A 27357-nucleotide genomic window follows, 5' to 3' on the forward strand; every position below is an offset into this window, starting at 1 on the left:
AATAGGCTAAATAACACATCTTACTATCTTATGATTTAATTAGAACTTATCTACTTTGAAATGAATTTACATTATCACCGATTTTTCTCATTTTACCCCCCAAAAAATTAACATTTATCGATAGTTTCTTCTTCTTATCCGTAATATAAAACATATTTTTCTATTTTTCAAAAATATCATCTCTTTTTAAATCTTCAATCATATTATTATCTATATTTTTAAATGTTTATTTTTAGACAAAAACCCCTATGAGACGGTCTCACGGATCATTTTTTTAGACGGATCTTTTATATGAGTTATCCATTAAAAAATATTACATTTTATGTCAAAAGTATTACGTATTATTATAATATGGATAAAGTTAATCCGTCTCACGAATAAGACCATCTCACAGGAGTGTTACTCTTATCTTTATCGATAATTTGAAACTTAATTTCCATTTTTCTAAAATATCATTTCTGTTTTTAATCTCACATCATATCTTTTATCCATATTTTAAAATTCAATACTTATCATTATTTATAATTTTAAATTAAATAATTTATCACTCTTAATAAAAAAAAATATGAAACGAACCAACGGAACGAGTCGACCCACAATCCATCGCAACCCATTATTAGGCCTGACGGAACGAGCTGGCACATTTTTTAGGCAGATTTGAAAAACATCAATCCAACCCACCTTTTTTAAGTGGCGGGATGGCCCAACCCGACGGGCTCACGTGTAAATTGACGGGTTTTTACGGGCCAAACCGCAACCCACCGTTAGGCGGGGCGGACCGACCCATATTTTAGGCGGGTTGAAAAATTGCCAACCCCCAACCCACCAATTTTGTATGGCGGAACGAGCCTAGCTCATTTTGACACCTCTAATTGAAACACATAAAAAAAATCTTAATATTTTCTAGTTCTTTAAACAAGTTCATTGATGGAACCGAAAGAATTCTAATTTTAAATATGATTTGTAAAAATCAGAAGATGCACCAAGAAAAAACTATTAGCAGCACCAAAAATACAAAATGGCATATCCTACCTCAACCTCAATGTCGTATAACATATATGGAAAATGGAATGAGGCAAAAATAATACTTTGCACTAAAGATTGAATACCATATACATAAAGCTTACGGTCACAGAATAATGATTCTCTCTCTCTCTCTCTCTCTCTCTCTCTCTCTCTCTCTCTCTCTCTCATGTTCCAGGGGACTTGCCTTGAAGAATCAACGTGGCCCGCGACAGCAAAAAATTTGACGAGTTCACTTGGCGATCAGAGCAGTGGATTGAAGAAAAGAAAGCTGGTTTCTTGTCAGAGTCAGTTTTTCTTCAGCTTCTGCTGCCTTCTGCTGAACCCCACGAACAACGTCCCCCGGAGCTTTCTCTACAAACTGTACCAAAGAATGAAAATCATGAGACCTCGAAAGTTACTAAGCAGACAAAAGAATCCATCTAAGAAAGCCATCTAAGAAAGAACACTCAAGGATGAGAGCTTTGTTTGATCAAAGAAGATCTAAACTCTGATTTAGACATGCATGATCATTTAAGAGGTCAGTAGTTGCCACAGAAGACTTAAAATAAACATTGGGAATAAAGTTATGCGAACGGAAATTCAGGCCGATGTAGTCAGTCCATCTTATGTTCATGGGAACAAGGTAACATGGCTGATCTTGTAGTAAACATGAACGCGATTTAATGATTTGAAAACAAGGGACAACGCAACAATAGAGCATCTAGCTCGAGTATGATAGTTTCAAATCATGGTTCCCATATTTCCTCTGAATGTGCTGTATCAAGAAATTATAAATTGACATACGAAGCAAAGAGTGAAGGCATGCTCAAGTTTCATTTTCAATTGTTTCCTGCTTGTGAGCCCAAACTAAAAGGTAAATCAAATGAGTCTTGATAACAACTCACACTGGGAGAACTTAGGCGAGCCATGAGTCCATCATATTCCGTCTGCATTTTAGCAAGCCGTTTTGAAAGGCGCTGCACTTCAGCAGAAATATCTACCATGGCAGCAAGAGGAAGATAAGCCTCCAAACCTTCGCCGGCAACAAGATGAATTGATTGACTGGCGTCACCTAGAGATCATCTTAAGTCAGTATGTGCAACAGTAATTATACAGTCTAAATCCACAAGGATGAAAATTAAGAACGAGAAACATGGAGGACACGCCGGATAACGAGAATAATTATATAAATTCAAAAAATAGAATTCTCCTGCGGTACCTGGGGGAGATTCAGTAAAACTGATATTGTGAAAATCTAGTCTGGAGAGGAGAGCCAAAACTTCTCTTTCCTCCTGCATCACAAAACAAATAGGTAATATCCACAACTGCGATAGAAATTCAATTATTTGATGCTGAGATATTTATTAATAATTACTAAAAGAAAACGTTGAGGCTGCATCTGGATATAAATCTTGAAAATGAAAGAATACAAGAGTTAATGTCAGCGATGTAGATTCCAGATGATTTTGTTTAATGAAGAGCAAACAACGCAATAATATAAGATTATTCAAAGGTTCAAACACAAATTCCAATGGATTCCCCAGTCCGATTCTCCTCTTAAATTTCGAAAACAAATTCAGGAATTTGCAAGAATTTAAGCATTGCTCTTAGATGTGGCCTTACTAGCATTCTCTTCGATCAGATCTCGAGAATTTTTTCACCAATAGAAGAGAATATTGCTGCCCGTAAAAGTTTACCTAGCTGTCTGTCTTGCTCTAACACCTTTAGCTATTAGTGGCGCTAAGATAACTGAATATCATGACAAAATAACTAAGAAATACTGTCTATATACCAGGTTGAGTTCATGCTAGTATAAGTGCGGTACCCTATTGCTGAATCCAATGGTCCAAAATTGATTTGGATACGTGGGACCATAAAAATATATGGACCCCCACATAACCAAATTGAAATTTGACCATTAGATGTGGTGTAAGAGTACTACCCTTATGCTAGGGTCTCATCAACCCTATACAGTATCTTATAGCATACTTCTATTGCTCGAGTGAAAGTTCGTTCAGCAACAATGTGCAAAGTCTATTATCTGTTTAGCTCTTTTAAAGAGTATATCTAATTTGATCATCAATTCATCTACTTGAATCAAAATCCTCACAAATATTTCATCATTTTCTCACATTGAGAAAAATACTGGTTCACTCATCGATTGAACCTAACCAATGTAACTCTGTTCTCCATGGTTTAAATCAGGTGCCAACATTTTACTGCTGCTAATCAATGTGTATTTCATTAAAAGACAAAAAATCAGAAGACGATAGTTATTAACTGATGGGAAGTCGAAATATCAAGCTAACCGTCAATTATACCACTCTTCTTCATGCAAGTAGCATAGGCAAAGTAAGAGATGGACCAACTTACATATATATACTTTAGGACTTCCGAATTCCCAACAATAGAAGCCGGTATACGCCTTCCTGGCTCAACAGAGTACTCCGCTCTTGCATTTCGAATTGCCCTGGTCTAAGGTCGGGCCAGCAATGGAAAAAAGAACTATCTAAGCACACAATCAGGAAACTCAACTGGTCTATCTCAATGAAGAAAAATAAAAGAAATACCAAAGCCTGTAAGTTCTCAAATTTCTTCACAGATTCATCTAGCCTTGGGAGAGAAGTTGTCGGCCATGCTGTTACAATCAAAGCTTCTTTGCGGTAGGGCAATGACTTTGGAAAACACAATATACAAAATTTCAGATGAGTAAGCATATCATTTTGAAATCTAAAATTATAACAAGGAGTGACATCCTTCTGTCTTAATAATAGGCATAAGAAGACATATACAAGAATATGATCCAATGGAAGTGGAACCATCCATATCTGCCAATATTTTAACAGAAAGATACAGTGCAACAAAATTAACGTGCACTGCATGTAATGACAAAAAGATCATCCCAAGGCTCTAATGTAAAAGTGAGTCCGAAAAGGCTGAAGTTCATGTTTTAGCCGAGGATTGAAAAAAACATGACATATTTCCTTTGCTGTCACTGTGAAAACAGGAAAAGGTTGAGATGTACAAGGTGTTCTGGGAGAGGAATTATTTTCACGATGCAAATATATCAATTACCAAAACCATAGACCAAAATGTTTGCTGCTGGTGGTTACAATTACATTTGTAAATGGTTCTGATGATGCTGATAAGGAAAGGTCAACTAATAAATTCTCATGGAAAGCCAGACAATATTTGGAAGCATTTGCAGTAATTTTTGTATTCTCCCAAACACATTCTCTAATCTCCCAAAACTCTATTTTTTTCGATTATGTATCTCCAAACATTACTTTTAAACATAGCTAACAACACATTTTGGATCTAAATATATGATAAGAAATCATTATCTTAACATATTCTTCCATGACGTGATATTTACCATAAAGACTATTTTTCAAAAAATAAAGCCAATCAAATATCAAACTTTGCAATACAATCTTGCAAGACACTTTTTTTCCCAAAACGTTTTCCAAACACATTGTGAAACACCACTGTACCTGCCAGATCTCCTCAGTTACGAATGGCATGAAAGGGTGTAATAATTTCAGTATGTTTTCGAACACATACAAAAGAACTGCCTGTGATGTAGACGCGAGTGAATCACCTTCCGAGTTATAGAGCCGAGCTTTACTCGCTTCAATGTACCTAAAGAGAAATAAGTCCAACAAAGAAATAATGAGGAGAAATAAAATATTGTGAGACTGGAAATCTTCATGCACCAAAGAGAAATATGGAACATCGTACAACATGAAAAACCGATGGTAATGCAACAATTTACAAATAGGATAACAACACAAGCATGGTAAACAACTATTCTCAGACTAAATCAACAACTGAAAAGGCCCTATTTATATTAGATCATAATATATAACCTAAACCTCCATATTTGCTCAAACTAGAATTACTAATTTAATAAGCAATTTTCATAGGGGTGTAGAGCTTACCCAATGGCAATTCTCAACAAATATAGCATATGAAACAACTATGACTCAATGATTGAAAAAGACAAAAAATAATTATCCATTTTATAATGTTAACTAGAAAAAATTATTAGATTCATGATCGAACAAAGACGACATTCTGTTTTCCCAATTCAAATGGTCATGCTAAAATTTGCAGAAAAGTCACGACAAGAGTTTAAAAAAATGCTTAGTTATTTATAGAAATTACCTCCAAAAGTAGTGAAGAGTTAGAGACAGATAATTTTTTTGCTTTCAGTTAAAGTATGCTAGGGGCTGGCGCGCCAATACTTACCCTCAAAGGGAATTTTTGATGATATACTGAGCACTCAATTACAATAGTGTAAATTAAAAAATCTGTTACCACTTACAAATCTATACATTACTCGCACGACCAATAATTTTTGATGATATACTGAGCACTCAATTACAATAGTGTAAATTAAAAAATCTGTTACAGCTTACAAATCTGAACATTACTCTCAGGACCAATAGTTTTTTGTTCCAGTTCTGTTTATTGTTGGAGGTCCTTATTAATCCCATCTTCTAGTGGCTCTAATCTGGACCACCCGGGGTAGGGAGAGTAAGACATCATCATACTGATTGACAGGATGTGATACTGGCTCATATGAGAGAAGATAAAACTGAAAAACTACACACTACTCACATCTCATCTCTGATCATTAAATATGACAAGTTAAACTAGGAAAATTTTGAGAGTTTGGACAATGACATAGAATCAGCTTATTAAAATATTAAAATTTGTGACCGTTTATAAACAGGAAACAAAACGAAAAATTAACAATAAATTATAAATTAAAATTTAAAAGTCTGGACATCTGTAGCTTGACATAGCAATTAAAATAAACAGGAAAAAAGAACAAAAAAAATACATACCAGTCAGCAAAATCACCCCAAAAGAAATCATATATTTCTCTTGCAACATCACCAAAGAATAACTTATCATAACTTATGGTGACAGCATCTATTAGCATATGGAGTTTTGAAATCTGCATACAAATAGAATTGATGACAATAGGAAGGGAAATAATGGACTGTACTTCAACAGTTTTCGGAGATTGAGTCTTACCACCCAACACTCTGGTAAAGGAAGATTGAGCACTGCCTTTTCAATGTCAAACTGTCAAAACATTGATCTATTTAGTGTGAAGACATGCAGGAAGGTGTTAAATCAACTAATGGTACCAACAGAAGTATAAGCCAGAGGAACAAAGGACTGAGTTTTATGTTCATATACTGGTAAATGACTGATCCATGAATTAATTAATATTATGATTCCTAAATTCAAGAATTATGCATGCAAACTGAGATAGCATGTCCAACCCTTAATTAAAAATAAAATAAAATTTGGTCGTATTTTTTTTTTTGAAGATACAGTTGGTAGTATTATCAACAAGCTTAAGTGGATAAAATAAGTTGTAGGATAAAGTCAACCAGTATGCTTATCAGGGGAACATTCTTTAAGTTTTAAATCTGGCCCCCCAAACCAAATGTGACCGAAAGAAACTCGGGCTGTTCAATGGTGGAACAACCCGTCAGCATATTTCAAAGGTATGACTTCCCATATAGCCGTTCGCTGTTGGCATGGAAGTTAGAGCAACGATAATCAAATGACATTTCGAGAAAAATAAGAGGCGAAGGAACCTTGAAGTCCTGTATAGCTTTCCAAGCAGAGATATCACTTTGACCAGGTAAATTCTGGAGCACAAACTTGCCAGCATTCCACAATTTGTTCGTAAATGCTTTGCTAGAAGTTAACCTCTCGGTAGATAAATTTATATCCTGAAAGAACATAAACCAAAGTTTTGAAAACTACCATTTTGACTGCCAGATGTACTTAATAACAAGCAAATGAGTTCCCAAGAAATGAGGAAGTTTAAGTATAACAAACTATTGTAATTTCCTCCTTTTTGACTGATAAAGAATTTTGCAAGTGAACAATTTCAATTTCAAGATAGACAAACCTGACCAGCAGTTCCTAGAGAAAGAGTGAAGCGCAGAGCATCGGTTCCATATTCACTGATTGTATCGAGGGGATCTATGACATTTCCTAGTGTTTTAGACATCTTTCGTCCCTATATTAATGTGAATATCAAGTTAAAGCAGCATCAGGCTCAAGAAAAGTAGCATATGAATAAAAATTATTAAACGAATAATGCAAGGTCCCACTCTAAGTCAAAAAGGAAGTGTGTATCCACGCATTTAACAGTACTACTCAGATGACAATCAATCATCCTCTTTGAGAAGAAACCAGAACTTCAAATCAGTCAACTTATCAACAACACCATCAGAATAACCAGACGACATCTGGCAATATACCAAGTAAAGAAATTCAAAAAACTAGTCCACTAGGGGAAGCCCGAAATTGTGGAGCTATCAATTTTACGTGATCCCAAAGTCTTGAATTAAATAAATTGGCAGAATATTTTCATTTTCCTAATGGCAAAGAGTCAACGACTACATAATGGCACCACCTCAGAAAACTGGATGATGGAAAAACCTAAGTAACGACACTACGCAAAAACATAGAGTAAGTCCTTAACATTCTAAAACATTGCATGCCAACTTTTTTTTTCCCTTTTTTTCTTTTTTTTCTTTTTGCATTGTACGCCAACTTCTAATTTTGCAATACATACAAAGTGGACTGGATTTAAAATTCTAATTTTGCAATGAGAAATTAAAGAAAGTGGTACAAGATTCCAGAAACATCAAGGAAGAAGAATGAGGGAATATCTTATCGAGGTAATCATATTTGTTTTGGCAACTATGAATCTCATGAAGAGTTTGATTTTTGCTCCAGTCAAGTAATAGATGAAATATATATTAAAAAAAAATGGATCCCTATTTATACTGAAATCATAAGTTTCTTCCTCCAGATTGAACCTGTAATCTCCAGTTTTAGCAGATGAACTCTCGATTCATCGACTCAATATTGGATAAAAGGGGGTCATTAGGTTATTTTCCTAGGTCCGAACAAGTTGATAAGATTCTGGTCCTTTTAAAAAGAAAATTAGAAAATTCAACAAATATTTAAATGAAGCTATAAAATATTAAATTAGTTCCTTGCTACAGTTTATAAAGTCAGCTTTAATTAAAGGAACAAAAGAATTTCTCTCACATAATCTTTTCACTTCTTTGAATAGAATTTCCTTCGACCTACTTTTGGTCCTGAAGTCGACAAGTCCAATGTTTCGGTTACCTAGTTGATACCGATCAATTATAATAAAACAATGTTGGAATGCAATACTTTTTGTAGTTTGTGAAGAGAAAGTTGAGAGAAGAAAAGAAAAATCTTATTCACTTATCGTTCAAAGGAATACATTACAAAGTATTTATAAAGATCTACCCTAAATCTATCTCGACAAATCAGGAAGAAATCAGAAAGTAAACCAATCTAATCCTAGCACTTTAAAATACAATTAAATAGATAACTGACTATTCAACGAGATAAGAGTTTATTATCCAACGGTTTTCTGTTCCATATGGAAGAGCGATACAATCTGGCGTTTAAGCTGCTATGCAGTTTAAAAAACTGTTACAAGTCAGATTTTTTGGTAAAGAAGCAAATGTTTTCAATACTACAAATACAATAGGTACCGGTGCCAATGTCATGGGTTCAATTGCTATGAGTTGCGAGCTAGTGCAATTATTTTCCTTTTTTTAGTACAACTTGGGGTGGGGTGGGGTGGGGAAATTTTTTGTTGTACTTGGATTCTATTGGATTTAGAATCCAAGTTCTCCAGAGAGGTTTATGCCAACTCACCAAGAAGGTGGTGGCAGTTACTGCAATGAGAGGATAATTCATCATAATTGTGATAAATAATTGCTCCTGCTAGGAGAGCAACCAAAACGTGGTTCTCGAGTTCTTATGCGTTTAAAAATAAAAATTTGATTTACACCGCTACAACCAATTGTGGCTTTTGATAAAGGGCAAATTCTCGATCTCACAACTAACAATACCAAACAAATAATGTAGTACTGCTAGCTAGATCATCTAATCTAATAAATAATATTTAAAAACAACAATGACAAAATGATAAGCTCAATCAACATAATGCCATGCAAAAACTAAATGAAACATGAGGCTTCAAGGCAGCTGCATGTTCAGAACCAGCTTTACAATAAATAACACTACTAAAAGATCGTTATGAAAACAAGGGGTTCGATTAAAAGTCATCGGTTGAGGCAGTGATCTTAGCACCAATTTCAAACTTACTTGAGAATCTCGAATTAGACCGTGAAGGTAAACGTGTGAAAATGGAACTGTCCCCGTGAATTCTATCCCCATCATCACCATTCGTGCCACCCAAAAGAACAATATGTCATGCCTGGCAAAACACAGCTAGAATTATATCTAAGCATGGTACAATATGGGTACACACAATTTATTTAAAAGAAAATATTTATATTAGGTAAAATGAGTTGGATGAAAATCAGGAATAAGATGTCAAAATGTCAAGTAATCCGGGGGCACAGGACACCTCACAAAAGACAATAAATTGCCGCACCAAGTAAGCCAGGAACGAGTAATTACATGAAGACGATGAAAATAAGATGAGTCATCGCCTCATTGTCAGGAAGTTAATCACATGAGTTACACGAGGCTCTAGTGCAGTACAAAAGATGGGTGATTTTACTACTTCAAAAAGTAAATTCTATTACTGTAGCACTCAACAAAAGTTAAATATAATAAGTGGCCAAACTTGATAATAGAAAACGGTAACATTGAGCATCACGCCACCACCCTAAAGAAATCTTCCAATTGGTAATACTAGCTATACAGAAAGATAAATGAAGAGGTAAAATCTGTGAATACCCTGTCTCAAGAACTGAAGTAGGATAGAAGTCATTAAAGTCCTTTGCTGATACATCTGGCCAACCAAGAGTGCTGAATGGCCACAGAGCACTAAGAAAAAGGCAAACAGAATTCGGTCAAACATCTGGTCTTCCAGTCATTCAACATTTGAAATCAATTTTTAGGAAAAAGCATCGAGAGTCAAATAACTCAAAAAACAAAAACAAAAAAATGTATACCTTGCTATATTATTTAGTAAAATAAATCTAGCGTAATTGATTAACTAAAAACCATATAGCATTTGAAATCATCTAAATCATCAAACAAGATAAAATGACAAGATGACAAAAAATGTAAAAAGTAATAACTAATAACATGTGATAACGTCGCAATTGGTTCAAGAATTTATTTCACAAAATTATTTCAACCAATTGAACAATTCTATAAATGTAATCTTTCAAAATTAAATAGTACCATTCTGTTACCGATTTAAATCTCCATCTGTCCCCACACTCTTTAATTCTTCACTCTCATTTTTTGTTTCACTTACCTATTGTTGCTTGGGTTGGCCTTCTAATGGAGTTCCAAATTCCAATCTCATAAATTAGACCCAAAAAACTCGTTTGGTTCAAGCTTCAATTATTAGTTAAAACAGCGAAGCAAGTTAGCAACCATAGAAATGGGACAGAACCAACTTCACTGCTACTGTGTTGAGGAATAGAAAGAGCGTCAGTAAACGGTGTTGTCATGGATTTGGTGGGAAAAAAACAAGCTGCAAGCACAAAGGCATGGCTTGAGCCTTTTCCCTAGTGCATATTAGGTACACACCTAACTGAACTGCGGGGCCTTAGATTCGAGTGCCAACAAGCGGAAGGGTCATGCCAGGCTGCACCTCGGCTTTATGCAAGAGGTTAGTTCGCCTTTATTAAGGACAGCTTTGACAAAGTGTGAAACTACCTATTCAACCCCATAGTTTCCTCCACATATTAACAAGTTCCTATTCCTAATCAGAAAATATGCTTTCAAGGAACAGGCAGCATTGGCAACTTCTACACCGAAAAACAAAGACAGGAAAGTACAAAATTAACGGCCAAGTCAATTAAAGAAAAATGGTCTAACGTACCTGGAAAACCAAGTGTCCAGAACATCTGGATCTTGATAAATTTCAACATTTTTTCCATGCTTTTCACGTGCTTTTCTAAGGGCCTCTTCTTCACTCCTAGCTACTATGTATTCCTCTTCAGGATCTTTATCCACAACATACCAAACAGGTATACGATGTCCCCACCATAGTTGTCTGCTTATACACCAGTCCTTGATGTTTGATAGCCAATGATTATATATCTAGCATCATCATGCAGTAAATGTAAATAAAGTACTCCCTTTATACAAATATATACAGTTAAGATTAGCCAACCAAAACCAATAAAATAAGAAAGCCCATAACAGTCTTAAAAGCATTAAGGCCAGTACTTGTGTTTTGGTTATGCTAAAAATTTGCAGAAATATTACTCAACTTTAATGAGGCAACAAACAGACCAGAATGCTTCTTACGATAAAATAGGAACATGCATAAGCACATTAAAACATCAAAAAGAGGTTTAAAAAACCAAATTAGAAGGATTTACTGATTTACAATAACCTATGACGTACTTTCTCAAATCTTTCAGGCAAAATTTTTAATTCTCCCTTTTCTACTGCTCTGAGGGCCTTCTCAGCCAAAGGCTCCATTGTTACAAACCACTGCTTGCTCACAAGAGGCTCTATTATCTGGTAAGGAGAACTTTCTGTGAGAACAGAAGGAAAAATGCATCTCTTATATATTTATCCACTATTTTCACACCTCTCCACCACGCTGCGATCTTGGAACTCGCAGTGTGTAAGCCTCCTTTTTGACTGCTAATCCTGTCTCCTCAAGCTCATGCCAAAGTTTCTTTCGTGCTTCAAACCGATCCAGACCACTGAATATCAGTTGCAATTGATAAATACAAGGCAGAGTAAAAAGTTATTTGATCCACATTTTAAACAGACTCAAATATCACTTACCAGTACAAGCCAGCAACTTCATTGAGAGTCCCATCTTTATTCATAACATTAAGAATCGGAAGACCAAGCTTCCGAGCCAGAAGATAATCATTGTGATCATGGCCAGGGCTTATCTTCAAGACACCAGTTCCAAAGTCTTTATCGACATACTGCACATCAACAAGATGTTATGTCCACGAAAGAGAGATCCATTCAAGTTCTAAGAGCACTTCTAATAATAATAATAATAATAATAACAACTAAAATGGACCAGAAACCTGATGGCAATCTGAAAGTTATTAAGCATCTTATGAAATAAATTGATAACATTGTAGTTACAGCATAGTAACAAAGCTTTCACTTTCACTGTATGGGCTCAAAAGAAAAGTCAATGCTAATAAATGGAATAAAGGCTTTTGGAAAACAGCAAAATGAAGCAGATTACGGCATAGCATTCTAAAATCTAAACAACAGACTAATTTCATCAGTCCAATAATAATAATATCATATTGCAAATGATCTAGACCAGATATGAAGAGCACTTTTGAAGACATTTGAAAAAAATTTGCGTAAGGATTATCTTGTGCTTTTTACAGCTATAACTATAATCTAGTAAGAGTTTTATTGGTATAGCCTTTTGCTAGTAAACATCATTCCAAAATCCAAATTACTAATAATAACATCAACAGCAACAATAATACTAATGGGACACTGACCAAATAATAATAATTGTCTACTCATTTTCAAAAGAATGGCCAGGACTGGATGGGAATGGTAAAATGAAAGAGCTCTGCCGCTGAAATCAGTATGTTTATACCTACAATGGATTCAAACAGGTCTCTACGTGCAAACAACACGCATTAGCAGTGACGCAATACTCAGTTACAAGTTTTTCATTTCAGTGTCGCAAGCAGATTTGAGCAAACAAAACAAGTTTTTCATTTCAGTGTCGCAAGCAGATTTGAGCAAACAAAACCAAGGTACTGACCAAAAAACTGCAACATCATAATATCATATGCGCAGACAAATCTCCGAGCTCTTATAATCCATCAGATATTTTTCCATATATGTGTCCAATCCACCATATTAAAAGATGGTCACAACAGCAAAATGCAGTCAGCGTTGAAAGAGAAATTTTACCTTATCAGCAATAATCGGCACATGCCGACCAAAAGTCATCGGGACGATAGCTTGCTTTCCAATGTACTTCGAGTAACGTTCATCCTAAGAAAACATCAACAAAAAGATCATCAATCACAACTGACAGGATAAAGATAGCCTTTAAAAGGAAGACATTGGAAGCACAAAAGACAGCGATAAACATGTGAAACAGAGGGAAAAATATTTGAAAATCACTTTTGTCTTTTAACCACAACTCTAAAGTAGTTGCTAATATCATTAGCTTTCATAGTTTTCTAAGTTATCTTTTCCAAACATATAATCCGTCGACCGTCTCCAAAAGATAAACTAATTTTCAAAACATGCCATGGAAAATTATACCAGGGCACATTCTAGCAATGCAATTGAGAAATTCAAATCTATCTCCTGCTTTCTATTTCACCCGATTCTCACATTTATCACGTCGGACCCAGATTGCTTTACAAAGACACTTGGAAAATGCTCTTTGACAACATGTGAACATCCAATCATCCATACCTTAGACCAGTCATATATTTTCCTACTATATCTCTGTGATAAAATGCATTCTCCTCAAAGACAAATTCCACAACTACTTACTAAATAGTACCTTGTTGTGAGCCTCCACATTCCATATTACCCAACTCTCCCTTTCTAGTGAGTTTAAAACCTCTTTCCAAGTAACAAAGTCTCTCAGTTTTGCTCATTTAACTTCCAAACAGACACTTAGTGCCACAACACATCATTACAAACATTTCACAACTTAAACATCGCCCACAATATATCAACATGATTGGTCAAAACCTCAGTTTGCATTTCACCTCTAGAACATCGCCACTAATTCCCAAAATGATTAAAGCCCATCTTGGAGTTGAATATCTTTTCATCTCATGTGATCTGGATCCCATTAGAACCCCTATGACCATAATTGTCTCGGGGCATCTCGGAAACATGTTGGCAAAATTTGGAAACAGAGAAAAAAAAGTTCCCTAATAAAACCAAACATACATCATATACTCCATTTCATAATTTGCCAAAAACTCTCTTACTATATCATGTGATGCGATGTCATCAACCAACAAATTCTTAATATCTACAATAAAGGTGTTTTACAGAAAAAAAAACCAAGCCAATATCACATTTTTCAATGCGATTTTGTAAAACACATATTCTCAAAATCATTTCTAAATCATTCACGAAACTAATCTTTTTAGTAACCAGTCGTGTGGTGGATTACAAATGAGTTAACCTCACCCAAAATGTCCATAAGCAAGTCACTAAAGAAATTACAGCTTACTTTGAGGCTTGAGCACCAACGAAAATAACAAAGATGAAAGATCTACTACTAATCATCTTTCGGGGATATAGTTCGCTAATAAGTTACCTCGGGATTCACTGCTACTGCTGTATCCCCGAATAAAGTTTCGGGTCTTGTGGTTGCAATTGTCAGAAAATCACTCCTGTGAGGTAAAGAAAATGTTCCTACATAGGATTAATATCAATTAAATACAAATAAGATAAATACAAATTTTAGCTCTAACAACCGGTGGAATCATGTCAAAACATATATATACATATCTATAATGTATATATATGTTTTGGCATGATTCCACATATATCCTTGGGTGTGCAGGGTATCCTTGGGCGCCTACAAAAACCCAGTGGTGTGTTTTAGAAAAAAAAATGAACAAAACGGACACTTGGGCGCCAGCCAAATTACCCAACACACTAGTGTGCAGGATAACAAAACTGTATGTATATAATTATATTTTGCCTATTCACTTTCTTGTTGTCTTTTTTATCAATCTGAAACGATGAGCATGTACTTCATGACGCGATCTAAAATTCGATTTTTCCAGTTTTTTAATGTTCCCATTCTTTAAATCCTTTATTTTGAACAGTCTCTATCTACAATTGTCTTAAAAGTCTTACACAAGGATCTTTCAAGCAGAAAGAAAAAAGATTCTCCAAAAACTGACCACATATTCACGATCTTTTTCGTAGTTTTTAGAACCGCAACATGCACCAAGGCTCATAGATGTCATAGAGCAGAGGTGCAAAGAGCAATGCTTAAGGTGAGATGCGTGCTTAATTTATGACATAATGCACTTGACAGCTTAATTTGACATATTACCCAGCATGTACTTAAAGCTTAAATAAAAAAGATGTCCAGCAAAGAGTAGTCTTTTGTGTAACTAGTGAATTGATCAGTTAGCTTAAACTCAAATATTAGTGAACCAGTCATCTAAAAAGTAACAGAATCAAACTTTAAGAGAAGATGGGTGATCATACCTTGAACCACCAGCAACACGGTACTTTATATGATATAATGCACCCGGCTCCTCCGAGTACTCCACTTCCTACAGAAATATTGATTTGACAAAAAGGGGTGGCATTAGAAAGACAAACAGTATACATGAACAGAGAATTAGTCCTATGTTGTTAACTAGGTATCAAGTTAGGCACTTGCATACCAAATCAGAAACTGCCGTCTGTAACTTAGGGGACCAATTGACCATGTAAGAACCTGAAACAATTTTTTTGTTATCACATATAATACAGGATATGAAACACCAAAATGATAAAATTTTAAATCGACTCAATGTCCATTCATACTGATACAGTCGTGAACACTTTAATATTGCAGTGAAGAGAAGCAATTAATCCCACTCCAATTCACACCATAGGTTTTTGTGGACAGGAGTTCAAAGCCATTTAGCATAAACTGAGTAAGGATAAACAAAAATACTAATCCAAAGAAATCCTCAATTATAAAATACAGTGAGAAGAAAATCAATAGGTTTCTCCTGTAATCAACAACTAGTTGGCAAATATGAATAGATATTATACAAACAAACATGCTCTGAGTTAATAAGTTAGCTCCTCATTTCCTTTAACAAAACAAACATTGCACAGATGATCAAACAATTTCCAGTATCTTCTTTTTCAAATGTAAAAAAGCTTATAGAAGTTATTGCATAATGTCTTCAAATGTTTGAATGAGCACTGTGAAATCACCTTGATAAATTAGGCCTTTGTTGTGAAGCCTAACAAATGCCTCAACTACTGCTCCTGCAGAAGTTAAGAAAATATGCTTCAGACATGGGGGTGTATGTACCAAGACACAGAACTCAGCAGCATAGCTTTGATTCACTAGAGTAACAACACAATGCGTAGAAGAGTACATTTGAGAAACTTTTTAAGAAGACAATAGCAAACAAACTTGCGAATGACTAACATATAAAATGAGAACCAGCATTTAATTATGATTTGGGGCCAAATTATGTCCTATCTTAGACATCACGAAGGCCACATAAACAGGGAATATGATCATGATGTGTTGTTTATTAGCGTTTATTGATAAGAACTGCCTTACTACTCAGCTGTTCGTCTAAGGTAAAATGTTCTCTGGTCCAATCACATGAAGCTCCGAGTCTCTTAATTTGATTTGTGATTGTTCCACCATACCTAGAAGTAACAGAGAATAGTGCATTTAAACGAATAAGTAATGTTGAAAAAATGTATATTAAGACATAAGACAGAAAGAATCCACTAACTACCAAGTTTGATAATTCTATAAAACATATGAATATGAATGCTGTAGAGAAGCATATCATCCAACAATCATTGAGCAGCAATAGTTGGCAGGAAGCCAGAATGCTCCACCAATTCTAAAATATACTATTGTGATTAATCACACACTTAAGGACAGTCTCCTATTGATATGCTCTTCATTAGAATGTTAGCAAGGTAGCCTGTGATCTTGAATAGCAGTGCCTTACCAAATTCTCCACGATCACCATAGAATGTGTACGCAGTTTTTGCACAGATTATTGCAGCTAAATACTGACAGAAGAGTAGCATTGCATTGACATGATGCACCCCTACTTCATACTCCCATGGCATAAGATACATGTGTAAGAACAGCGAAAGGGCAAAGTGGCCCAACTTTATACCGATTCAGAGACACCTAACTAAATTCATAATCTACCCACTTATTCCCTCAGGTATTTCTAGAAGCCACTAAAAATTAATGACATGAAAAATAATAAAATAACATCAAAGCAATCAGTAAATAACCTATACAACTTTGACAATTCCCTAGGTCTCTTTTAAGAAGCAAAGAAGTGTATCAAGTAATCATCATTACAATCACGACAAAAATAATATAATTTTCATAATTCTTTACAGTTAAAATACATAGATCAAGTTGGCCAGAGCCCACAACTTGACCCGCCCTACTTTTGTTTAGAACATATATATATACGAACCACCAAATCCACTTATAAGCTCCAGCCTGTCAAGGAAAAAATTGGGACATGGTTTTTATAGCACGCCTCCATATCATCCATAGGCAAGACCAAAGTCAAATAAAAATCGGAAACCACAACTAACCTGGGCAATTCGGAAAAGGAACAAGGGCAATGATATTGACATGAACATTAAATGGTCGCAAATGAAACAAAAGTAGAAAATGAAAAAACAAAAGAGACAAAATTTAAACATAACTTTTTTTTCACAAGAAATACAAGACCGTTGCCTGGGAAAATTAAAATCGATAACTTTCATAAACATCAGTAGCCATTTGACTGATAGGACAATTTAAATAATCCAAGGATGGATTGGGGAGTAAGTGGACAAATGAAAGAAAATAGTCTGGAGGAAGGATGAACAAACATACTTTTCTTTCCATTGCCATACTCGTTTCGTAAATTCTTCCCTCCCCAAATCAACTCTTTTTATTCCTTCACCAACAAGCATCCTTTCCACGACCAGCTGCAAAAATATGGCACTAAAAAAGTTATTGGATAGAAGGGACTCCCTTAAGAATCAGAATGTAGACTAAAACATATCGAAGAAATAACAAAATATACAATGATAAATGATGTGATGTAGAGGAAAAGGAAACGAGAATTTTGTTCATAGACATAAAAACATTGTATGATCCATTCAATTAATTGAACACCATAGTCACTCATCTGCCAATTGCACTATATATTAAAAAAGAGTATAAAATATTAGCAAGTAAATTATAATTTTAGCTTCATGCAACAATCCTAGATAAACATGTTTAAACTGGTAAGCATTTCAAGCAAGCAATAGCTAGATCATTTTTTTTCTTTAAAAGAGCATAAAAGTAAATTTAAAAAACAGGTTAATAATACAAGTTCGAAAAATCACAAAAGTCATTTCTTACAGTACAAAAGTTCAATCATGATAGAATGTTTGTCTAAAGAGGTTATTTTATCCAGTCATCAACCTGAGTAGCAATACCAGCGTGATCCGTTCCTGGAAGCCAAAGGGCCGTTCTTCCTTTCATTCGATGATACCTTACCATGATGTCCTATACATGCATCATTAAAACTGGAAAATCAATATGCAATTCTTCAAATTTTAATACTTCCGTATGGCATACCGTCTACGGAACTACTTTGATAAAGTAATGACAAAAATAAGAAGGGGGATGAGGGTAAAGAACGAAGAGAGACACGTGTGGGAGGGATGAGGAATAGAGGAACAACTAATTTGATAAAGTAATTTGATCCATGCACGTTATCATTCCAAAAGGTGAGTTTTTCATGATTCAAGCGTTAAGAAAATATAACTGTTCTTCAAAATAACTTTAGAATTTATTTGGAGAGCAACAGAATCTTTTATTATCAGAATCACTAATGGATCCAGCAACATGAATTAATTTCATCATTTAGAAGCTATATTAAGAATTAGCGTACTAATTATATCGCTATAGCGAATGGTCAACTGTGGAGGGCTATGGGTACTACCACAAACGATCTGCAGTATAATCTGTAGTGCACATACTGATCTTGGGTACACACGTGATACAATTTTTATATCCTTAATTAGTGTATGATGAAGTTTTTATCAGGATTTGGAGTGTCTTTGGATAATCTTCATGCAGGATAAGTCAATGCCCTCAAATCTTCATACGGTTGAAAGGAAACAATGTCATCCTACCTCAAGAGTCACAAACATTGCATGTCCCATGTGCAGTGAACCAGTAACATTTGGCGGTGGCATTGATACCACAAAGGGTTCACCCCCTCTCTCAGTAGGCTTGAAATACCCTTGAGACTCCCACCTATAATCCAATACCAAAGAATCAACTATTTTTAGCAACACAAACTGAATAACTAATTAATATATAAGTACACCATATTTCCCTTAAAGATATTTTACTGTCAGCACGGATATGAGATGGTGAATGTACAGAAAACAAGAAGTGGTTTCCTCTTTTAAACTTGTTCTAAATCTTAAAATGCCAAATGATGAGGCATTTTTTACATACTAAACAAATTTTAATTCCTGACATATAATATACAGAGACGATTCCCATGGAAACATGATGATAATAAACAAAATGCATATTTCCTCCTACGAAGCTCTAATAAGCCAGATTCCCATATTCAATCCTTCCTAACCAGTAAAAAACATGTAGCATTGAGGAATACTTTAAGTACTGTTCTTTTTACAGCATCAATATCATGTTTGCTCACAAACAGTCGAACACTGAATCTTTGAGATGAAACGTGCAACTCGATTTATTTTGCCTATTTCTTGTAAATGTGTATCGAATATAGAGTAAAAACTGAGTTGACAAATTGATATCACGAAAAACTACCATTTGTAAATCCGTTCCTCGGATGCAAAATCAAATGCTTTTGCTACTTCCGGTGAAGTAAATACGCCAGTGCTCTCCATTGCAGCAACTAGCAATCACAGAAAATAAAATATCTCAGCAAAACAAAATAACCCCAAAGCAAACCATTTTCGGTTATATCTAATATAATCATCACATAACAACAGCTCGAATCAAAAAAGCAATCTTGACTCGTTAACAATAACTCTCTTATACTGTTACACACAAAATCGATAAAGGCGAGCCCGTTTGAATTTTCTTATGGTAACGCAGCCGCAGTCTTTTGAATTGGTAAAAACAAAACTTCCTCGGCCATATCTCATTCTTCTACTACAAAAAGATTTGAACTCCAACTCAACTACAGACTGAGAAACTTTGATGGGTTTGTGCTCTAGGGGCATGTTCCAGTACATATGTCATTGTTATCAATACATATGTTTCTTTCTTGAAATAGGAACACACAGTGCTCACCAGCGAAGAAGCGTCTGCTCCTGAAACGAGTGAAGGTACAGCGGGAGGGAATGGTTCGACGACATCGTATAGAAGAGAAGAGTATTGGGTTAAGCCTGTGGCATACGGAGGAAGAAGAAGATAAGAGGGAGGGCCTGGAGAAAGCCATTTTCTCCCCACTGCGACACTTTGTTTCGAAACCAGAGGTTTCGGACCACGTGAGACAATTGTGACTAACGCTTTTAGGACGATGGCTTCTTTGGATGGCGATATGTGATTTCTTGTAGGCAAACCATTTTCATCGATTTCGATTGAATCCGATTCAACAATATATTTGAATTCAACCAAAATAAAATTTAAAAAAAAATTATTTTATGTACGTAGTTGTGAGACGATCAATAATTCTAATGATGTTTAATTTAATTCAGTTTGATTTCGGTTACTGAAATTGGATCAACTCAACACACACAAAAAAAAAAAAAAAAAAAAAAAATTGACATATAAAATTGATTTCAGTAATAAAGTTATGAACGAATTCTAACCCGAATCAAAGATGAAGAAGAGAGGATCTGTTATAAACTTCGTGCATTGATATTGAGATGATGTGTTTCATGAAATAATTGCATTGATATTGAGAGTTTTTATAGATGACCTATTTTAAAAAAATCTATATCTATATATGGCAAATATGAGATGACCTATAAAAAAATTCCATACATGGTAAATATGATGATATATATATGGTAAAATTAAATCTCTTATATTTATTTAAACCTGTTAAACATATTAATCATAAAGATAAATATATTTAAGACATATATTAGTTAGTGTTTGTAACTTATAACTTATGAGCCCGTTTGGATTTTGTAGTGATTTTTTAAAATAAGTGCTTTTAAAAGCTACAATTTTTTGCTTTTAAAAAAGCTCTAATTTTGACTTTAAAAAGTGCTTGGTCAACCAAACACCTGGTTAATTGAAAAGCACTTAAAAAAGTGTTTTTTTGGCCTGACTTTTGAAACCAAACGGGGCCTATAAGTGATTATGAATTTTTTTTCAAAATAATGTAATTTAATATTCTTCAAACCATTCTAAAATATATCTCAAAAGTCATAAATAATCAAATAAAGTTCAGTTCATAATAATAGTAATAAGAACATAAATATAGAATCGGGCTTAAAAACACAACTAAAATTATTGGGCCCAAAAAGTTCACTTAACCTTAAATACTAATAGCAAACCCAAAGCCCAAAAAGTGGGCCGAGTGTGCAACCCCCGCAGCACAGCAGCTGCAATTGTACCCAGCAACATCTGCCTGAGTTTTCTTGGTTGAATTCCAAGTTCCTACAATAGGTTGAAGCATTGCTCTGCTGATGGAGACTGGTTCAGAACCCAAAACCAACGATGAAATATTCGACCTTGAAGCCATATCTGCTCTCAAAGAGTCTGCTGCTATTGAACTTAAGGTCACGCTTATGGCATCATGTTTCCGGAATTATTCTGCTTGTTTTATGTCCTTTGTTAGTTATTGGATTGTTTTTTTCTGGCTAGCTTTGTGGTTTCCAGTTCATGGATAAATATATGTTCCATTCTCCGGGATTTGCACGTTTAAAAATCACTGAATACGGTTTGTACACGCATATTTCTGTTTATGGGATGCTTTTCGTTGGATGGAAATTCAAGTTTGAAAAAAGTTAAATCATTGACCAAGAGAAGTGTTTGCTGTGTGGAAAGAGAGTAAGAAACCAGAAAAAAAAAAAAAAAAAAGATTACTTTTTTCTGTGTTGTGTGTTTAACAGACCCTCGTTAGATTTAGGTGAGTGGGTGCCTAATCATTTTTGGGTGGGTGGAACGTGTATTTTTTTTTGAAAAAATTAAGCTCGAAGGTTGGAAGTTTTCCGGTCCATGGAACATGAGTGCTGTGATCATTCTGTAATTTCCACCTCTTGTAAGATTCTGTATCATTTCTGCTCAATCAGATAGACTAAAACACATGAACTCAAAGAAGGTCGAGCGATTGAGGAGAATGATTTTTGGTTTTCTGTGCCTTCCCAGGACCAAGGTAACGAGTATGTGAAAATGGGGAAGAAGCATTATTCAGATGCTATTGATTGCTACACGAGGGCCATTAATCAGAAGGCCTTGGGCGATTCAGAACACTCCATTCTTTATTCCAATCGAGCTCATGTCAATCTGCTCCTAGGAAATTACCGACGTGCTCTTCAGGATGCTGAGGAAGCTAGTAGAATAAGTCCAAAAAATGTTAAGGTTGTACCTATATGTTCATTAAGTGGAGTATTGGCTATTCGATTAGTTACTAAAATTGTGATGCATTTAGGCACTTTATCGGGCAGCCAAAGCATCATTATTTCTGAATTTGTTGGATGAAGCAAAGGTGTATTGTGAAAAGGGTCTCCAGAAATCACCTGCTAACGAGGAATTAAAGAAACTTTTGAAGCAAATCAATATTAAGAAATCAGAACAAGAATCCCGTGAAGCGGACGTTTCTAAAGTCATGGCAGCAGCTGAGGTTTTAGGTTTACTATGATTTGGATATCTGGATGCTTGGATATCTGCATGCTTGTGATCTCCTCGTTGATTTTTTTACAGAGCCTTGTCTCCTCCTTCGAAGATAGGCAACTGAAAATGGGAAGGCCAATATATCAAGAACTCACTGGAATCAAGAAACCAATGTTAGACAAAAGCAATTTGCTGCACTGGCCAGTTATTCTTCTCTATCCTGAAGTTATGTCCAGTGACATTGTTGAGGATTTTTGTGAGACTGACAGGTTTTCGGTTCATCTCGACATGATATCCTGGCATTTCATTTTCTCCATATGATAAGTTTTTTGACTTGAATGTAGAAATGTTTTAATCTGTGTTTCTTACATGTTAGTGACAGTTATCTTTGAGATTTCATGTGAAAAACTCTTGTGGTCCTTAGCTAGCTAACATGTTCTCAGAAAGTAGTCCACCTTTGCCCTGGGATACAGGAAATGAGTACACTCGTGATTCTCTTGAGTTGTATTATGAGGTGAGCTAGTACTGACTGTGCTGGTCTATTTTTTTAACGTTATTTGTGGTTGACTTGAGAACTAAGAAGAATTATGACTGGTCTCTACTCTCTAGTGTTCAAACAGTTGACTTTCTTGAAAATCTGTCCGCAATTATTGTTTAACTCTATATGCTCATTAATTTTCTGCACTGGTGGGATTTTCTATTTACAAGTATATCTTTGTCTCTGACCAGAAGCATAATGTGTCCAAGATTCGGTTAGAAAATGTTGATGATATATCTGGCTCACGACAAGCTTCCATTGCAATTTTTCAACATATTAATTCCATCTACTCTTTTTTGCAACAGGCTGGTTCTGGAGTTTGCTTATCCAAGAAAGAAATACTATGTTATCTCTTAGAAGGGACGGTTGCCTCTCATCTAGAAAATTTAGGCACCGAGGAAACTTCAGTTGTAAATCATACTTCAGCTGCAAATGGTATGTTACGGTCATTTGACGGACTACCTCGAGAAACTAATATCCATGGTATCATTACAGGAATATTGAATAATGTAATGTTATTCAGATGTGAATATTCAGATCTATATTTAATTACTTTTAACATGATGCACAAATCATGAGTCAACAGGGGATATCTTTACAACTTCTTTATTGATTTCTACAATATATAGTAACAGAATGGAGTCCCTCTATCAATAATGAGAAGCATCTTGAAGTTATATGGAGTTTTAATGAGAACTTAAAAATGTGAAAGTATTTGGACTCAAAAGTAGTTGTGGGATGGGAGGTGTCGCCTTGTTGCTCCTATGCAAGGGAATGCTTGAAAGGATTTTAAAACTTGTACCATTAAGGAAACAAAATATTATTGTCAGATGTTCTTGACCAAATTCTCACGAGGCGAGAAGCTCAATTCTGCTTCAAACCTTCCGAGATTGGTGATTGTGATGTGGTGGTGATATGTCTTGTACTCCTTTCCTTTTGCTTCTATGAATTAGCTGAAATGTGTATGTTCAAGAGCTGAATGAAGTTACAACTAAATATCCAGTAGTGCTTTGATGATGATGATGGATTTTCTGAATGATAACAATATGTTTTTTAGGAAATGATCCAAAATGGGTCCGAGTGGATGAAAGAAAAACACTTCATGAAATTCTGAAAGGTCCCAATTTTATTATCCCTGGAATTCCTGGTAAGTCCATCACGGCACATTTTTTATTAAAAAATTTGTGTGAATTGAACTGATGTGTTTACATTATTCCTTGTGTTGGCTGCAGTATTTTTTGTTGTTTCTAAAAGGTCCAGCTTCTACAAGGATTTTAAATCTGGAAAATGGTCTCTGCCACAGTTGTAATAATCATGAAGTCAATCTTTAAACGTTAAAGGTATGCGACATCACACTTTCATTGATCTGACAAATGATTATGTCCGTGCATGACTCTACAAAGTTGATCATGAAAGAGATAGTATTCTTTTGTGTGCATTTGCCATTTGAAATGTTTTGTGTAAACATAAACTCTGTCTGTGTCAGACATACTCAGTTGTGTGCGTTGATGCGTATTATATCTCCTCCCACTGTCATGAAAATGTAGAGAATAGTTAATGTGATGTCTTACTATACATGCATATACCAAACATATGCTGCTCTTTTTTTTTTTAGCATCGTCATATTAATTATAAAGTTAAAAAAGTGAATTTCGATTTATGAATGATTGTCTGATTCCTCCGTTTCTAAGCCTTTAGGACCACTGGTACGTATAATGGGTGGGAACTTTACGAGGGAAAGTTTTTCTTTCGATTTCCGTTTCTTGATAAATAAAGCATACAAGAAAGTAGAATATCTATGGTTTAATCAGTTGGCTACAAAGTGAGACATGATATCATTGAATAGTTTTGCAATTATGGTCTACTATTTTTCCCAATGTCAGGTACATATGTTCATTATATCTTTTCTGCTACAAGTAGCTGCTACTCGTTAAAAAACGTAGCAAAAATGTGACGAATAATTTATTTTACCCTTTTTCTTTCTCAGTCATGTGTCACAAATCAAACTGTTTTTGCTGCGAGAAGATGGGCACGATCACGGGCTGAGTGTGATGAGTAGCAAGACTTCACGTTCAACAGATTCATGACCGTTGTTTGCCCTCCCTTTGGCAACACCTTTCGAAAGCTCTGGAGTTTTCTTCCTCTCTTCGCTTCCTTCTTCACGGGTAACTCCTGAAATACGACATACAATAAATTATATGGCTGTGTGCATTACATTTCATTGGCATAAACGTTGGGGGTTGAGGGGGTAAGAAATTTGTTGAGCTGACAGACTTGATGTATTTTGGATGATAACTTATATTTGAAATATCGTTACATTGTTTTAAAGATTTTTTTGTTTGAATAGTGGTTATTGTCTGCTGACTCCGCTTTTACGTGGGATACGAGCTCGTTTTCCATTTAGATTTCAGAAAATCAATTATGTCAAAGAAAATAAAATAGCACACAAAATTCGAAGCTTAAAGAAGTACTACTTGTTAGAGTTGTTTGATTGTTCTGGAAAATATACTGTCAAATCAACTTGAAATTAGTAGGTAGCTAGAAACACCAGAAAGTGTGTTGCTGATTCTGATTCAATGAATTTATAGACCTTGTACAGTTTTATTGTTGATCCCTCTTCTTTTTTAGTTTTTTCAGTTAAAACTTTCCTAGTTTCCATCCAATCAAAACTGCAGCTGTAGTAATAATAGTTTCACACTCTATGATAACCATCCAACACTAGCTAGAAACCTATAAAACTAGTAGACAGATTTTGAGAAGGCGAGTATAAGTAGTCGCCCAACGGGTATTTGAAATTTTAGCATGCTACACATGATGTTTTACAATACAATTTAAATCTTACTAATCATTAACACTTCAGCTCCTGTCAAAACTACACCAATCAAAACTTGATGTTACACCACAAAAAAGGTTCTAAATATTTTGGTCTTGCAAATTCAGTTTTTCAGAATAACTAGATTACCTTTACTGATGTTTTGTCGTCACTCAAACCTGCATTCCTCAAGGCATCATTCTTTCCTGCAGGCAAGCAAGATACTATTAGTTAATTCATGGTTCTGATGTGTTTATTAAGCTTGATTATTTCAAATATTTGTTCCATGGATAACACGTATTTTTTTCATGTATACAAATGTGTGGTACATGTTTTATTTTTCTATACAGCATGCACCTAAATATGTAGAAAATGGGATTAGAACATGATATTTTGAATGTGGAATAGTAAATTAAAGTTTTGATTTATTAGCTTGGCCTTTGTGGTCGCGTACGAGTATTGTCAATCTGGTCGTCATCCATACCATCCGTGAAATATATTCGAAAGCTCGGTGAGCCAGGAAAGGCGTCGTCATCCTGATGGCCAATCATTCTCTCCTTATCATGTTCTCCATCCTCATCTTCACCGCCATGTTTGTCCGTCGGAATGTTTGCAATCTTGCCCTCAATCTTGGTCTTACCACCCTCAGTTTCTGGCTTTTTGGGTTCATTTGTGACCTTAATTTTCGGGCTAAAGTCAGCGAGCATCTCATCTTTTGTGTTGCATTTGTTATCATCGCATTTTGCAGCTTCACTTTCCTTTGAAGCTTTTCCGGTAGGCTTTGTGGGATCTTTTCCCTTCGAACTTTCAAATTTCGCAACCGAATTTGCGCTATTTCTGGTGGGTAATGACTCGTTTTTTGAGGGATCGGTGCCATCTTTGGTTGGTAATGGCACATTTTTCGAAGTGTCATATTCGGATGATGAAAAATGGGAAGCATTTTCTTCCTCATCTATATCATGCAAAAGCAGCTCTTTTGAATCCTTTAGGGGTTGTGCATGCCTACGCTTTTTAATCTCCTCCAGCCGACGGAGGAAGACCGGCCGGAGCTTGGCCGGTAATGTGGTGGCGCCACTGGCGTCAATTTTCGAAACGCCACAGCCCATTATTATTAGCTATCGAAGCTTGAATTTGCAGAGTTAGGCTGGGAAAAATGAAGGGAGGAAAAGAAGTAATCAATGATAGGAAAATGGCAAAGAATATTCAAAATGAATTTTTGATGGTGGAGATGAGATTCAATCCTTAGATTTAGGGGGTCTCTTTTCTTTGTGGCTATTGTTGTAAAGTTTGATCTGATGTTGAAATTTGTTTTCAATAATCTCTAAATTTGGTCTTTGGTGAACAAGATCCCATGGTTCTAATTTGCTGCGTGTGAAATGAGAGCATACGAGTTAAATTATACTTGAAAAATGTAATTTCGTTCCATTGGAAACCTGGAAATTT

General features: G+C 35.2%; 3 protein-coding genes across 9 annotated transcripts; 1 reads left to right on the forward strand and 2 right to left on the reverse strand.

Annotated features, from left to right (window-relative positions):
* Positions 1-978: 978 nt before the first annotated feature.
* Positions 979-21405, reverse strand: LOC140880220 (valine--tRNA ligase, chloroplastic/mitochondrial 2). 3 transcript variants are annotated; one of them, XM_073284478.1, is made up of 27 exons: positions 21266-21405; positions 19580-19667; positions 18916-19039; positions 18200-18283; positions 17621-17715; positions 16316-16407; positions 15958-16011; positions 15414-15466; positions 15232-15299; positions 14324-14399; positions 12943-13026; positions 11824-11972; positions 11621-11738; positions 11431-11547; positions 10901-11121; positions 9799-9888; positions 9199-9310; positions 6947-7057; positions 6627-6764; positions 6052-6102; positions 5859-5971; positions 4500-4647; positions 3576-3680; positions 3379-3480; positions 2225-2297; positions 1911-2077; positions 979-1384 (listed from the first exon to the last, which is right to left on the reverse strand). In XM_073284478.1, the coding sequence occupies exons 2-27, from the start codon at positions 19657-19659 to the stop codon at positions 1256-1258; spliced, it is 2754 nt and encodes a 917-aa protein (XP_073140579.1). In that variant the 5' UTR covers positions 19660-19667; positions 21266-21405; the 3' UTR covers positions 979-1255. The 3 variants fall into 3 exon arrangements, with proteins under 3 accessions (XP_073140579.1, XP_073140580.1, XP_073140578.1); XM_073284479.1 differs by lacking the exon at positions 21266-21405 and adding an exon at positions 20590-20697; XM_073284477.1 differs by lacking the exon at positions 21266-21405 and adding an exon at positions 20069-20554.
* Positions 21373-25420, forward strand: LOC140880221 (uncharacterized). Of its 4 annotated transcripts, XR_012149612.1 has the most exons (10): positions 21373-21510; positions 22100-22312; positions 22383-22574; positions 22655-22855; positions 22998-23078; positions 23408-23537; positions 24160-24249; positions 24335-24442; positions 24801-24985; positions 25090-25420. XR_012149612.1 is itself a non-coding variant. In XM_073284480.1 (9 exons), the coding sequence occupies exons 1-8, from the start codon at positions 21418-21420 to the stop codon at positions 24409-24411; spliced, it is 1077 nt and encodes a 358-aa protein (XP_073140581.1). In that variant the 5' UTR covers positions 21373-21417; the 3' UTR covers positions 24412-24442; positions 25090-25420. The 4 variants fall into 4 exon arrangements, 3 of the variants coding, with proteins under 3 accessions (XP_073140581.1, XP_073140582.1, XP_073140583.1); XM_073284480.1 differs by lacking the exon at positions 24801-24985; XM_073284481.1 differs by lacking the exons at positions 21373-21510; positions 24801-24985 and adding an exon at positions 21535-21671.
* Positions 25104-27343, reverse strand: LOC140880222 (uncharacterized). 2 transcript variants are annotated; one of them, XM_073284483.1, is made up of 3 exons: positions 26369-27343; positions 26065-26120; positions 25104-25274 (listed from the first exon to the last, which is right to left on the reverse strand). In XM_073284483.1, exons 1-3 carry the CDS (start codon positions 27018-27020, stop codon positions 25104-25106), a joined length of 879 nt encoding a protein of 292 aa, XP_073140584.1. In that variant the 5' UTR covers positions 27021-27343. The 2 variants fall into 2 exon arrangements, with proteins under 2 accessions (XP_073140584.1, XP_073140586.1); XM_073284485.1 differs by having other exon boundaries at positions 26399-27341.
* Positions 27344-27357: the final 14 nt, after the last annotated feature.

This window comes from Henckelia pumila, chromosome 2 (assembly GCF_033568475.1).
Source record: "Henckelia pumila isolate YLH828 chromosome 2, ASM3356847v2, whole genome shotgun sequence".
NCBI lineage: Eukaryota > Viridiplantae > Streptophyta > Magnoliopsida > Lamiales > Gesneriaceae > Henckelia > Henckelia pumila.

Coding starts and splice junctions, on each gene's coding strand:
- LOC140880221 (XM_073284480.1), top strand. CDS start 21,418: ATGGAGACTGGTTCAGAACCCAAAACCAACGATGAAATATTCGACCTT. Junction 22,856..22,997: donor TTTCGGTTCATCTCGACATG/ATATCCTGGCAT, acceptor TAGCTAGCTAAC/ATGTTCTCAGAAAGTAGTCC. Junction 23,538..24,159: donor TCATACTTCAGCTGCAAATG/GTATGTTACGGT, acceptor TATGTTTTTTAG/GAAATGATCCAAAATGGGTC.
- LOC140880222 (XM_073284483.1), bottom strand. CDS start 27,020: ATGGGCTGTGGCGTTTCGAAAATTGACGCCAGTGGCGCCACCACATTA. Junction 26,121..26,368: donor CGACCAGATTGACAATACTC/GTACGCGACCAC, acceptor GCTTGCCTGCAG/GAAAGAATGATGCCTTGAGG. Junction 25,275..26,064: donor ACGACAAAACATCAGTAAAG/GTAATCTAGTTA, acceptor GTCGTATTTCAG/GAGTTACCCGTGAAGAAGGA.
- LOC140880220 (XM_073284477.1), bottom strand. CDS start 20,216: ATGGCTTTCTCCAGGCCCTCCCTCTTATCTTCTTCTTCCTCCGTATGC. Junction 14,400..15,231: donor CGTGTTGCTGGTGGTTCAAG/GTATGATCACCC, acceptor TTTACCTCACAG/GAGTGATTTTCTGACAATTG. Junction 7,058..9,198: donor GTCTAATTCGAGATTCTCAA/GTAAGTTTGAAA, acceptor ACATTAATATAG/GGACGAAAGATGTCTAAAAC.